The sequence below is a fragment of the Pleurodeles waltl genome, chromosome 3_2 (assembly GCF_031143425.1).
Source record: "Pleurodeles waltl isolate 20211129_DDA chromosome 3_2, aPleWal1.hap1.20221129, whole genome shotgun sequence".
Lineage (NCBI taxonomy): Eukaryota > Metazoa > Chordata > Amphibia > Caudata > Salamandridae > Pleurodeles > Pleurodeles waltl.
Window position 1 is genome coordinate 175,496,824 of NC_090441.1, and position 14,112 is coordinate 175,510,935.

The 14,112-nt window shown below is 45.5% G+C and overlaps 1 protein-coding gene across 2 annotated transcripts in view; it reads right to left on the minus strand.

Moving 5' to 3' along the window:
- Positions 1-6,330: 6,330 nt before the first annotated feature.
- Positions 6,331-14,112, minus strand: part of LOC138286652 (sterol 26-hydroxylase, mitochondrial-like) — a 92,603-nt gene continuing 84,821 nt past the window's right edge. For both annotated transcript variants that reach the window (XM_069227114.1, XM_069227115.1), the window contains exon 9: positions 6,331-14,071. In XM_069227114.1, the coding sequence (XP_069083215.1) occupies positions 13,952-14,071 (120 nt within the window). In that variant the 3' untranslated portion in view covers positions 6,331-13,951. The remainder of the gene's footprint in view (positions 14,072-14,112) is intronic.

The following is a 14,112-nucleotide window of genomic DNA, read 5'->3' on the forward strand; positions in this document are numbered from 1 at the left end:
AATTGGACTTGTAATTAATCTTTCGAATATCCTAAAATTTAATTTATATCTGTTTTCTAGGCAGATTTAACATTATTAAATATTGTATCAAAATACTTTCCTATTGAACAGCCAACCCTGCTTCAGTGTTAATAGCTTTGCAGTGATAGTCATTGTAAGGACATGTTTAACATTCACCTTTACAGGTCCTACATTTAAATGCCATGAACCCTGCCTTTTAGGCAATATGACATACTTAGGGGTGATTTGCAAATATTTAAAAGATGGGTTTAGGCCTGACAAAAAAGGGATTGTTTGACATATTGAATTTGCAATTAACACTTGCTGGTAGTCCTGTAGACATGCTTTATAGTGCCTCTGCAGCAGATGGCACAATGAGTGCAATAATCCACTAGTAGCATGTAAATTACCAGTCCTATGTACATTTGGTAACATATACTAGGGATTTGTATGCACATTAAATAACCTAATCTGATGTATACAAGATTAGGTTATTCCTTATCTGGTGTATACCAGATTAGGCTATTCCTAATCTGGTGTATACCAGGTTAGGCTATTCCTAATCTGGTGTATACCAGATTAGGCTATTCCTTATCTGGTGTATACCAGATAAGGCTATTTCATGTGCCTACAAAGCACTTCACTGGTTAGCAGAGGTAAACTGTTCTATAGCCAGCAAAAATAGGATTCAGTAAAAAAGCTAAAAAAAAAAAAAACTCTGGGGTGGCCCTGCAGAACAATGGGGGTCACTTGATGCTCTTAAAGAAGCCCCAGCTCCCAAAAATAAAGACCAAGGCCCAGATTTACAAAGATTTCATATCAGGTTTGCTTTACTTTTTCCTGCAGGTTGGTTGGTACTTGCAAATCAACGCAAATAGCGATTTGTGTTGGTTTGTACCCAAAAGTAATGCAACGTAGTGCAATTCACTGTCTCGTGTTACTTTGAGTCAAGAGGGCCTTCCATGAGTGGTGCATGGACACTCCCGTGCATCCACCCATGCACTTTGACACAAATCTCTATCTACAAGGAATTGTAGAGATAGATTTGCACCAATATTCTGCACTTCCCTGAGGCTGGTGCAACAAGGAAAAATATTTTCATTTCTCCTTGTTTTTTCTTCTTTCAGTGTGTGCTGCAGAATGCAAAGAGGAAATTGTCTTAAAGGATAGTTTTTTTTGTGCAGGAAAGGCCACCTTCCCGCACAAAACCTATGCTGACCGCAGACACCCTTCCACTATGGTGTATAGCTGCTAAAAGTACACCAGCACAGGGAGAGAGCATAACTGCACCATTTCTTTATAGATTTGGTCCCATACTGCTCTTTCCAGACTAAGGCTTGGACTGGAAACCAAAGCAGCCCTGGCACATTTTGTCAGACCAGCCCCCAAATAGTGTGGCGCAAGTGCAACGAGTGAGCCTGACTACTGCAAGAGGAATATGGGCAGGGGTGGGGGGGGAGTTGGAAATGGTGCCTTTGACAACACAGTTATTATTATTTCACATCCCGGGTGGTAAGAATGGGAGAGCTGACTTCCTTTCCTGTTTTCCACACGAGAAGAATGAGGAAGAGGAAATGACATTGTCAGATCTTATTGATGAAGATTGCGAGGACCGTCTAGTGGATTGGGAATGTGTTCCAAAGCTGAATGGATGGCTGCCATGGGAGACTATCACATTTTACAACAGGTGTGTGAACTGATGAGAAAGGGGTAGCACAGAGAAAAGATTTTATCACAAAGATTGGCCAGGTGTCGGAACCTGCAGGAGCTTCTTCTTTTAAGTACAGGGGGACTCGGTGAGTTGGTGGCGGTGCATGGCTATTTGATGGAGACTGGAGAGTAGAGGAGGGCTCCTCACTCCTTGGACACAGCAGCAGGAGTGGTTTCCAGATGACAACCTGGCAGATGTATGGCAAGTATCTATTTGTTTGCTACTTTACACCGTTCAGGATGGCAAATTAAAAATAAACTACTTCTATTACATCATTAGTCTATATTGGACTCCAGCAAAAAGAATGAAGATGAATTCCTAGAGTGTCATGCCTGTAATGCAAACTGAGATAATGCTCTACAAATGTTATTCAAATTGCTTTAATCTTCTTTTGGCATCTGGTGGGCAAGGTAATTAATGAAATTACTGGTCAACAGGTGTTTTTGGGATTTTCCAGCAGACCATACACTATTTCCTAAGGTTGCACTTAAGTTATTTTTCATATATGGTGTTACTAACTGGATTTTAGATTTGTGTAAAGTGGATTCTAAAGAGTCCGGCCGCTTTGGAGGGTCGGTTTTCTCATGTGAAGAGCACTATGGTGATGGACTCTGATGGTGGTAATGATGCTCCAGCTGCAATTGGAACTGTTTTAATTAATTGCTTACAAATCTAAATACAATGCTACTTTACATGCATGAGGGTGGGGTATACAAAAACATTCTGTGTCTCCTTCTTGTCCGTTTATTATTCTACCCACATAGGTGTCAACCTGGTACATGGTTGTTAGGCCTGGCATCTTTGGTGAGGCCTTCCCTGTCTTTTTTGCCTCTGCTTCCCATTTTTTGACTGTGTGCTTGTTTCTGGGAGCTTTACCACTGCTAAAGAGTGCTAAAGTGCAAGTGCTCCCTATGTAAATTGTATGTGTAATTGGCTTGTCCATGACTGGCATATTTGATTTACTAGCAAGTCCTTAGTAAAGTGCACTAGAGGTGCACAGGGCCTGAAAATCAAAAGCTACTAGTGGGCCTGCAGCACTGACTGTGCCACCCACATTAGTAGCCCTGTAAACATGTTTCAGACCTGCCACTGTAGTTATGAAACTCTTCTACCCAGCTCTCATTAGTTCATGAAGAAGATACCTTGCCCACATTCTCAAAGAGTAGTGTTTGAAATATTTAGGGGCATATTTACACGCCCCTTGCACCGCCTTAGAGCCACCATGGGGTCATTTTCTTGACGCTAAGGTGGCTTGTCCTGCGTGCAACTTTTACAAAGTGGTGCAATGCATGCATTGCACCACTCTGCAACCCCTTGCACCACATTATGCCTGCCCCAGGCATAATGTATGCAAGGGGGCGTTCATTTTCTGGGAAGCCCTAAAAATTGGTGTAGTGAAATTTACTAGATTTCACTGCGCAAGTTTTTCCATTATTTTTAACAGCTGCTCAGAGCAGACGTTAGCATGACGCAGCCATTAAAATCAATGGGCTTCCCTGTGCTCTGCTGCACTAGCGTCAACATTTTTGACGCTTGTGCAGCAAAGTTCCCCAACAGCGTCAAAAATTTACGCTGTTGTCGTAATGACTGCCATGTTGCGCCGTATTGTAAATACGATGCAACCATGGTGCTGTTAGGTGGCGGTAGGGGCGACGCAAGAGAAGTGGCGTATTGGGGCCGATGCGCCACTTTCTCATAAACAGGCCCATTACTCTCAGGAATTAAAGGTTAAGGGGCATAATTATACTCTGTTTGCGCCGAATGTGCGTCAAAAATTTTGACGCACAATCGGCGCAAACCCTGCCCCATATTTATACTTTGACGTCCGACCCCGCGGGCGTCAAAATTCCACCATGTGCGTCATTTTCTGGAAGGGGGAACCAGCCTTGCGTTAATTATATGCAAGGTAGGCGTTCCCTTCCAAAAAATGACTTTAAGGCCTGTGCGCCATATTTATACTCTGACGTCATTTTGACGCACAGGAGGGGGCAGGCCTTAAAAAACAACGCACAGCCTGATGGGCGCTGTTTTATAATGCCTGGGTCAGGGCAGGCGTTAAGGGACCTCTGGGCTCAGAAGGAGCCCAGAGGTGCCCTCCCATGTCCCCAGGGACACCCCCTGCCACCCTTGCCCACCCCAGGAGGACACCCAAGGATGGAGGGACCCATTCCAGGGAAGTTGAGGTAAGTTGGGGTAAGTAATTGTTTTCGTTTTTTTTGTGGCATAGGGGGGCCTGATTTGGGCCCCCCTACATGCCACTATGCCCAATGACCATGCCCATGGAGCGTACGTTTGTAGGAACCAATGGAAAACAGGAGGGAGGGGACAAGGTGGGGAACAGGGGCGGTGGCGACCAGTGGATACCTGGAAAGACGAGGAGGGGAAGAAGGGAAGTGTCAGTCAGGTGAGCATGCAGAATGGGAGCAGGACCAATCATTATCTGGGGCATATTTACAAGCCCTGTGCAGGGGAGTACAGTAGGTGACTTCGCTGTGCTGTCCTGCGCCACGAGGAAAGGGCAGAAATGCACAGTATTTACAAGATACTGTGCATTTCTGTCCTTTCCCCCTGCACTGATGAACAAATTGCTGCCTAGCACAAAAGTAGGCACCCTTGCACCATGGTGCAATCATGTCTGCATTGTCAGGGGGATTGTTTTTGTGCAGGAAAGGGCACCTTCCTGCACAAAAACAAGCTAGAAAGTCATTTTACTCTTTCCATGTGCGCTACAGAATGTAGAACACATGGAAAGAGGAAACAACAAGGAGAAACAAAAATATTTCTCATCGTTGCACCTGCCCTGGGCAGGCGCACGGTTTACAGATTCTTGTAAATCTGGGAATGTGTCAATACACATGATTGTTGCTTGGGAACACCCACCGCAACTCCATGGAACGCCTCCATTATGCACAGTAAGGCAACACAGGGGGGAAGGGTGCAACATACAACAAAATAAATAAAATTAAAAAACGACTTACTGTTTCCACCGCCGCCACCATCTCCTGCCGCCTCGCTCGTCCTTCCTTTCCTGGTGTCCCAGCATTCACTGGGACACCAGAACAGGCTCCCCAGCAATCCTGGCGTTGCTTTTATGCTACGGCTAGCATGAAATCAGCGTCATGATTGGTCTGAGTTGCTTGGATTGCCGCTCAGACAACACTGGGGCCTGCGCAATTTCTCCAGCCTGGCTGTGTATACAGCCATTTTTGGCTCAGACGGCCGGCCAAGCAAACATGCGCACTTCGTGCACTCTCTCCTCATCCCACCTCCCGTGGCTCATCCCCGCCCCTCCCTGTACTGCTGCCTGAGCCAGAAGCAGAAAAATAAAACAATATTGAAATATTGTTTTATTTTTCTGCTGCTGGCTATTAGTCAAGGGGTGATGCCCCTCCGCTATTGCAGAGGTGCCGCCCCTGTGTAGCAGGTGATTTCTTACACCATCCATTTAGTGTTTTAGGAGTTCCGTATGCAGAGAAATTTCATATGGGAAACCCCATTACAAAGGCAATTGAAAAACGTATTCAAAACGCCTCGGCCCGCCTCATCCTCGACGTACCCCGCAACAGCCACATCTCCGCACACCTGAGACACCTGCATTGGCTCCCAGTCAGCAAAAGGATCACCTTCCGACTTCTCACCCACGCACACAAAGCCCTCCACAACAAGGGACCGGATTACCTCAACCGTCGCCTCAGCTTCTATGCCCCCACCCGTCTCCTCCGTTCCTCGGGCCTCGCGCTCGCTGCCGTCCCTCGCATCCGCCGCTCCACGGCGGGTGGGAGGTCCTTCTCCTTCCTGGCAGCCAAGACCTGGAACTCCCTCCCCACCAGCCTCAGGACCACCCAGGACCACTCCGCATTCCGGAGACTCCTAAAAACCTGGCTCTTCGAGCAGCAGTAACCCCCCCCTTTTTTTCCCCTAGCGCCTTGAGACCCGCACGGGTGAGTAGCGCGCTTTATAAATATTAATGATTTGATTTGAAAAATGATCTTGGCCCCCCACTTTACTACTTTTGAACAATATGAAGCCATGTGCACCAGATTTGGCACACTTTCACAAATTTGGTGCAGATTGATCAAGGCTGACAAAGTTATCAATGAACCAATAAATTAATTTCACATTGAGAGAGCTGTCATCCTTAGCGAGAAAGAAGTGCATGCTTTTTTGGTAATGCCAATGAGTCAGTCAGCCCATCTCTGTTTAGTGGTTGAATACTAATATCATAGGCCTAGGCAGATGGTATTGGCACAATCTGGTGGTAAGAGGTGTACAGGGTGCAACTGAGTGTAGTGTAGGACTCTTGTAGGGTATCAGGCTTCTAGCCCCCATTGTGATCCCAGGGCTCATGCTCAAATTGTGCATATGCAGAGGAAAATGTTAAGAGATTTACAGTAAATCCATTGCAAGCTTAATAATGTAGGATGCAATGTGGGCGAGGGGTTAGATCTTAGAGACACTGAAGGTGATGGAGCACTGTCTGGATTGTAATCCTATAAAATGTGAGTATATGCCTTCCATCCTCTTCTCCAGATTGGACAAATAATAACTGGTGGCCAGTGGACACTCTTGCACCAAAACATGGTATATATTTTTTAAAATAAAAGCTATTCAACTGGCTATTTTCAATATCTATTTTTTAATTTCCAGTGTTAGTGTTTCCAAAATAAAGTTCACTTTACAAGCATCTCTATCAATGTTACAATTACTATAAAACAGATTATGCAGTAGTGACTACTAAGAAAAACTGCTGGATAACAACTGACTTCTAACGAGCCAAAAAAACAATCTTCTATAGACTTTTTAGAATTCATATAACAATTTGATTGCTTGGGGCTTTTCACTCAAGAGACCAAAGGGTTGACAAGAAAACATAATTTGACAGACTAGCAAGATTAAGAAGGGGGAGGCATGTGGAATTAAAGGACCACCATATATCTTGGTGCCATGTAGAACCTACCTGAAATATTCTGGATAGGAACGATCGATAATCAGGGTGTTGAATAATTTTTAATTTCCTGGGCAAAACACATTTCTGCTAACTTTCTGGGTCAGTAGCCATGACACCAGCCATTTCCACAATATTTTCTGGACATGTTCAACGTCAAGGCCTAACTCGCAGAACTGAACTAACTCATCATAGTAATGGTAAATTATAAATCTGTAAACTAATTTAAGCATAAATCTGTAAGCATCTGTAAGCAAAGTTTGCAGTTATGTTGACACTTGCTTTATCAAAGCTCACCTGCAATGGAAACCATTTCTACACTGGAGAGGGACCTGAGTTGTGGATGGCTAATACATTGTGATGTAGTATTCTTTAAAGAGGTGAGCCTTCAACTCTTTCCTAAACTGGAGCAGTGTAGCCCAGGCAGGATGGATATGAGGATGTTGTTCCAGATCCTTGGTGCATATAAGGAAAATGCCTGCTGTGTTGGTTTTTTATTTTCTTTTTCTACACCTAACCTGCAGTCTGAGGTGTCCTCAAGCCTAGACAGGCATTTCATACCACTGGGCATTTTCCCAGTGGGATGGAGCCCTTGGAGGTTGGCTTTGCAAGTCCTGGACTGCTCCTGGTGCCTCGGTCACTTTCCACCTCTCCCAGAGATTAATTGCAGCAGGCATTGGGAGGCTTCATGAGAGAAAGAGAGGGAGGTAGAGACAGAGGGGGTCATTATGACTTCGATGGACGGTTTTCACCGTCCGCCAAAGTACTGCCGTCAGATTGCCGCCAGTGCGGCTGCCTTCCCGAGGGTCCCATTAAGAGTTCCCCACTGGGTCAGCGGCCCAGTGGGGAACAGCCTACAACATTGACGCCAGCTCATAATAGAGCCGGCAACAATGCTGTAGTGTGTAGGGTGCACCAGCACCCATTGCGATGTTCACTCTCTGCAAAGCAGAGAGTGAACATAGTGATGGGGCTGGCCAGGGGGGCCCCTGCACTGCCCATGCCATGTGCATGGGCAGTGCAGGGCCCCCCAGCGGCACCCTGCACCCATCTCTGCCAGCCTTTACCTGGTGGTGCTTCTGCTATGTAAAAGCTGGAGGAGAGGGGGGTCGTAAGTTACAAGGCGACACTGCTTGCAGCGATGCCCTGGCGGATTAGGACCGCAAGCACCCCCAGCCCCTCCTGTGGAGGGAAACTGGCAGTGCTGGTGGTCTGAAGACCGCCAGGGTCGAAATCAGGCCCAAAGTGTTCTGAAAGGGAGCAGAGAGAGCAGAGAGACAGAGAATGGATAGATTCAAAGAGAAGTTCCATGAGGAGAGAAAAGTATCTGGGCTGTTTGGACATTTTTGGCAGGGCTGCTTTTGGTTCCCCAGTCAGTTCCCCACCCAGTAGTTGTTGCTATGCAGAATAACATGATCGTGATGGCTTTTTAAATGACTTGGTTACTTACCGGTAATCCTCATTACTCCAAATCATATTCTTTGTTGCCACCATTCTAACAAAATGAACTACTCTGTGTTCACAGACAGAATTTTCCCCTCCAATAAAAACAAAAAAAAACTACCAAAATGGCTCACAGGAATTGCCCATTGATGATGCCATATTGGCGGAGCTGTGACGCACCATTTCCTGTAATAACCAAGCTACCGCTCTGAAAAATATCAATTTCTCTCTTGCCTCCAACCACAGAGGTATGGAGGGAATGTAGGAATGTGGTGAGTAACACTATGACTCGGAGTAATGAAGATTACTGGTAAGTAACTGAATCATTACCTATGTCGCATGTCTTCCTTGCCATATTCCTACGAAAATGAGGGTATACCACAGGCAGAAAATACACAATGAAATTGCTGCATTGTTTGATGTGAAACCCTGTGAATTTATTTATCATGATTTCTGAAAAAGAAAAAACAAAGTAGGTGATGTTATTGAGCTACTGACAGAAGAGCAGAACCCAAAGAGGAAGAAAACATGTCACCCGTTCTCAATTTATAATGAGAAATCAAAGTGTAAGGCTTAGACTGTGTAGCTACTACTCAAAAGTCCTTCAGTGAAGCCCCCTTTAAAGTGGCCCAGGAAGATGAGAATCGTACACTCTCAGGAAGGGGAGGTCCGCCCTCTTGATAGGCTGAGGAAATCACTGTCTTCATCCAGATATTCAGTGTGGAAAATGAAGGTTGCAACCTCTGTTTCCCATTCCAAATGAGACAAATATGCACAAGAACCTCCGCAGGAGGGGAGGAGAAGGATGTTCTGTAACCCTCTTTAACCAGTTGGTTGCCACATCCCCTGCCTCAAAAGGGCTGACCAGGAACGTTTCCCCAAGATGAACCCCCGGAAGTTTGACAGAAACCAAATCCTCTCCTTCTAAACAAGGATTTCACCGGAGTCAGCAGCTTATGGTCCTCCGCCGATTTCTTCACCATATCCTCCAGCTGTGGTCCAAACAACTGTGAACCAATGTATGGGAGATGACAGAGGGACTTCAGAGAGGTACCAACTTTCCAGGTCCTCAACCAAATATCACTTTGAGCTGAAATCGCTGAACCAGTAGCTGATGCAGTCACCGAAAATGTGTCAAATGTGAGGACTGAAGAACTGACCTCCAGTTCCATCACCAACAAGCTAGAGGAAGTATCTCTCCTCTCCCATCCTTGTGTTCTTCTGCCAAAATGTGGAAATGATGTAAGAAAGACTGGACAGTGTACGCTTCACAGGCACCCACTTAGTGAAAAATTAATTGCTAGATAAGCACGTTTATTAGCTCCCTTCACCTTTTGCTCCTTTTGATTTGGAGGTGAAGCATCCTCTGAAACTATGGTGCCACTAGAAGCTAGGCCACCCATCAAAGAATGAACTTTTGCAGTTATTTAAAATACATCAGAAAATTGCTGTAGAGGATACATCTTGGTCAGAAATCTAAGAAAACCCGTCCATTCCAAGTCAGACCTTTCCATACATAAAAGTCCACGAATGGCCTTATGGATTGGCAGACTTTCCGGTTCTTTTCTCCTATATTGATTTTAAAAAAATCACCATCATTTGCTACCACACCAGTATCGGAAAAGGCAAGGTACTCCTTGATATGATTCTGAACTTCTTTTAAATCTGAAACCTAAATTTAGCGGTCTCCGATAATCTTCCTACTTGTCAGGGTCAGCTTTAGGAACCTTTGGAGGAGGCAACCCTCTTCTAGTCGCAAAGGCTGCCTCCACGGTTTTATTAATCTGCTGCAAGACTTCCCAATCATGAGAAGAACGGTTTCCCACTGTAGATTCATGAACTTCTTCACCAAGCCCTGTGGTGGAAGTGCCTCACTTTAAATACAGCAAACACTACTCCCTGTTATTTGTGTTGCCTAGCAACACCAAACACAAGCCAATCAGGATAACGTATAAATGAGTAGCATAAGCTCTGGCATTGCTCCTATTAGCACAGCGGTATTCACATGGAATCTTATAACATACATGCCATCCTTCCCGATTCAGACGGGAGACTACCGATTTCAAGGCTAGTCTCCTGCCGCCCGATTCCTTCATGAAAAAACCTGATTCCTCTGCGGGTTTCAGCTGACAGGGCCTGGTCTTGTATAACTCCAAGTATGCACTGCCAGTAACCTGCTTCCATACATGCAAACCCTCCAGATTCAGACGGGAGACCTCTGATTTCAAGGCTAGTCTCACGGCTCCGATTCCTGCATGTAAAAACCGGATTCCTCTGCGGGCTTCAGCTGACAGGGCCTGGCCTTGGGTAACTCGGAGTATGCACTGCCAGTAACCTGCTTCCATACATGCAAACCCTCCAGATTCAGACGGGAGACCTCTGATTTCAAGGCTAGTCTCACGGCTCCGATTCATGCAAGTAAAAACCGGATTCCTCTGCGGGCTTCAGCTGACAGGGCCTGGCCTTGGGTAACTCGGAGTATGCACTGCCAGTAACCTGCTTCCATACATGCAAACCCTCCAGATTCAGACGGGAGACCTGATTTCAAGGCTAGTCTCACGGCTCCGATTCTTGCATGTAAAAACCGGATTCCTCTGCGGGCTTCAGCTGACAGGGCCTGGTCTTGTATAACTCCAAGTATGCACTGCCAGTAACCTGCTTCCATACATGCAAACCCTCCAGATTCAGACGGGAGACCTGATTTCAAGGCTAGTCTCACGGCTCCGATTCCTGCATGTAAAAACCAGATTCCTCTGCGGGTTTCAGCTGACAGGGCCTGGTCTTGTATAACTCCAAGTATGCACTGCCAGTAACCTGCTTCCATACATGCAAACCCTCCAGATTCAGACGGGAGACCTCTGATTTCAAGGCTAGTCTCACGGCTCCGATTCCTGCATGTAAAAACCGGATTCCTATGCGGGTTTCAGCTGACAGGGCCTGGTCTTGTATAACTCCAAGTATGCACTGCCAGTAACCTGCTTCCATACATGCAAACCCTCCAGATTCAGACGGGAGACCTGATTTCAAGGCTAGTCTCACGGCTCCGATTCCTGCATGTAAAAACCGGATTCCTCTGCGGGCTTCAGCTGACAGGGCCTGGCCTTGGGTAACTCGGAGTATGCACTGCCAGTAACCTGATCCTGCAAGCCAGTGCACCGCACTTACATCAAACTCGCTCTACCTGCCATAGCGCTTTCTCTGTGCTCCAGACGGGTAAGGAAAAAAAATTAGATTTGCGTATCTAATATCTGATGATGCAGCAGCAGACTTGCAAATCCCATACATAACAGTAACCTGATTCAGGCCCCAGTAGAAGTCAATGAGGGAAATACATTCTCACAACTGTTTTGTAGCATTTTCCCACATTTCTTTTCTAAAATGTTGCCATATATGTTGTGATCGCTGGTAAGTGTTACTCCTTTAAAAAAAAAAAAAAAATGATGTGAGTGTCTTCTCGATCCGAAGGAAGATGCAATGCAGTTCGGAAGCGGACCGTATAACCATGTTGACTCCCAGAACCTGATGCGCCTCCCATCAGCACAACAGAAGAGGCAGACGATGAAGAACCCCACTGGCAAACGGTCCATGAAGAAGTGAGCGGTTGGTGAAAAATTCTATCACAGCCCAGTGATCCCACTACTGTCTGCAGTGGAAGCAGCAACACAAGAAGTAGAGGCCGTGGCCCCGCGGGGGAGGCAGCATACCGTAACAAGCACCAGTAAAACAGCTGCTGAAGCAGGGTGATATTATGGGTTAAACATCCGTCGAGTACACTTCCTGTGAGCTATTTTGGTCTTTTTTCATTGGAGAGGTAAATTGTGTTTGTGAGCTCATTTCATTAGGCCCGTGGCAAGGTAGGTAATGATGCAGTTGGGGAGCCAGCACATGTCAATGAGGATGGGGGCTCTGGATGAAAAGTGCTGTGGCGTGTCTGTCATTGTTGAGTATGGGAGGCTCGGGAGCAGCCATGCTCACCGTCCAGACGCAAGAGTACAATGGGTTGAACAGCTGTTCTGAAGTTGCTTTCTGGTAGAAATGGTTTGACTTGCTTTAGAAGAGGGAAATGGTACCAAGCCAACTTTTTTTGGCAATGTGTACCTTGAGGGTGATGTTAGGGTCCAGGATTAATCCAGTCATTATCTTTCAGTTAAAGTTGGGGTTCAAAGCCATCATGGTTCATGTCATTGAGTCAGATTTGTCTATTATTAACACTTTACCTAAAATTATTTATCTGAACTACAAATATGAAAGCATTGTATTGCAGAACCTTAAGTACAACTGTTCCTCTCAAGTTATGAGGAAGGAGACACAGAATGAAGTAACCAGGAGAAGCCAGGAGGATAGTGTTCCTAATAAGAAACAGGTACATTTAAATAGTGCAGGTATGTGCCATTTTAAAATCACTTTCTCTGGGAAACCAGCCACAGCAACAACAAAAACATCCAGTGGACATTGTTGTCAATGGATACACAGCCGTGTCTACACATTTTTAGACTACTGCACCAACAAAGCTCTCTAACCAGCCTGGATTTCCTTGTGGATGAGATCATACAATGTTGTGTGTTACATGTCAAACCAGGTTTTTGCACTGTCAATCATGGATGACCAGAGTGGTAACAATAGGTTGCAATGCTTCTAGGCTCCGCTCAGAATGGATAACTCGTCACTAAGAAAGTTCTGAATTAAATAGAGAAATTGATATAAACTCAAATCATTTAAATTTTGAAATCGTATCTAACCACATTCCACCAAAGTCTCATCACTACTCTATTGCTGCCCCGGCGAGACTTCATCCTCCAGCCTCCACCTTGCCTGTGACGCGCAGCATGTGCCTGGCGTGCTGCGCGGGACACTGCTGCGAAAGACTCGACCTAGTGCGTACGCGTGTGCAATGAAGATTGTATTTTCTCAGGTGATTTTTCTTGGGTGAAACCCAACTTATGTTGAGATTTCAAAACATGCCTGAGGGCACAATTCGCCGATCTCCTCAGATATGATAGTCTTGGCACCAAAGCTGCTGCGTATACGTTCAGAGGGCAATAAAGTGACACACAAAACCAACATTTCATTACATGAAAGTATTTTCAAAGTTTAGATTGGCCACTTCCACATGGTTAGACTCGTTCTGTTGCCATCATATGAGGTGTTAGTCCCATGCAGAAGCGCTGTCAGGGAAATCTGAACTGATTCCCGCTGCATAACTACACTCAGTCAAAACCATTTGCAACTGGGCAACTGCAATTCCCACCGGAGAGATTTGATTTCCTTTAAAGTTTGCTGGTGCACTGGTATTTTTCCCTTGAAGACACAGATCCTGTTCACAGCCTCTAAAATGATTATATGACAATTCGATGCCCATTCTAAATGGTGACAAAGCTTGGAAGGCAATCCAGGTGTGTGTTTGATAATTGTGAAGAAAGTGCTTTTGGGGAATTTAACACTTTGTGGCCTACCAGAAGATGGGCGGTCGGCAAAGGTCTGAATCTGAAGACAGTGAAATGTACATGAAATACAAAGTGTAAAAGCAAAAAATGATGTATAACATTCTTATTGCACAAGGGCCTTAGCATCTGTGATCTCAACAGGGACTAGAATGAAGTCAAGGCGGACATGCACTGTATGCCTGCCAGAAGCATCCAATCTGGCCCACATTGTATTTCCCTACGCCGCCAATAACAGCCTGGCTTTTACTGGAAATGTAATGCAAGGTCCATGGAATATTACTAGGACAAGGCACTTTACCAAGGGAAATATGACTTATGTTTGTCTTGCTGGGGTGCAGTTTAATGACATCCCACCTCCTCCAGAAACTCCATCTGTGCCATCCATGTCCATATTGCTCTGTTCAGTCATCATCTGTCTCTATCCAGGAAGTCGAGGGAGATCGGTTTGTCTGGGATCAGGATACCCTCATTCACAGCTTTCACTTCTCCTAAATCTGATGCTGGGATCATTTCAAACGTTTGCACCAGCTGCAGATTTAAGGCAACACATTGGGAAATAAAATGACAAA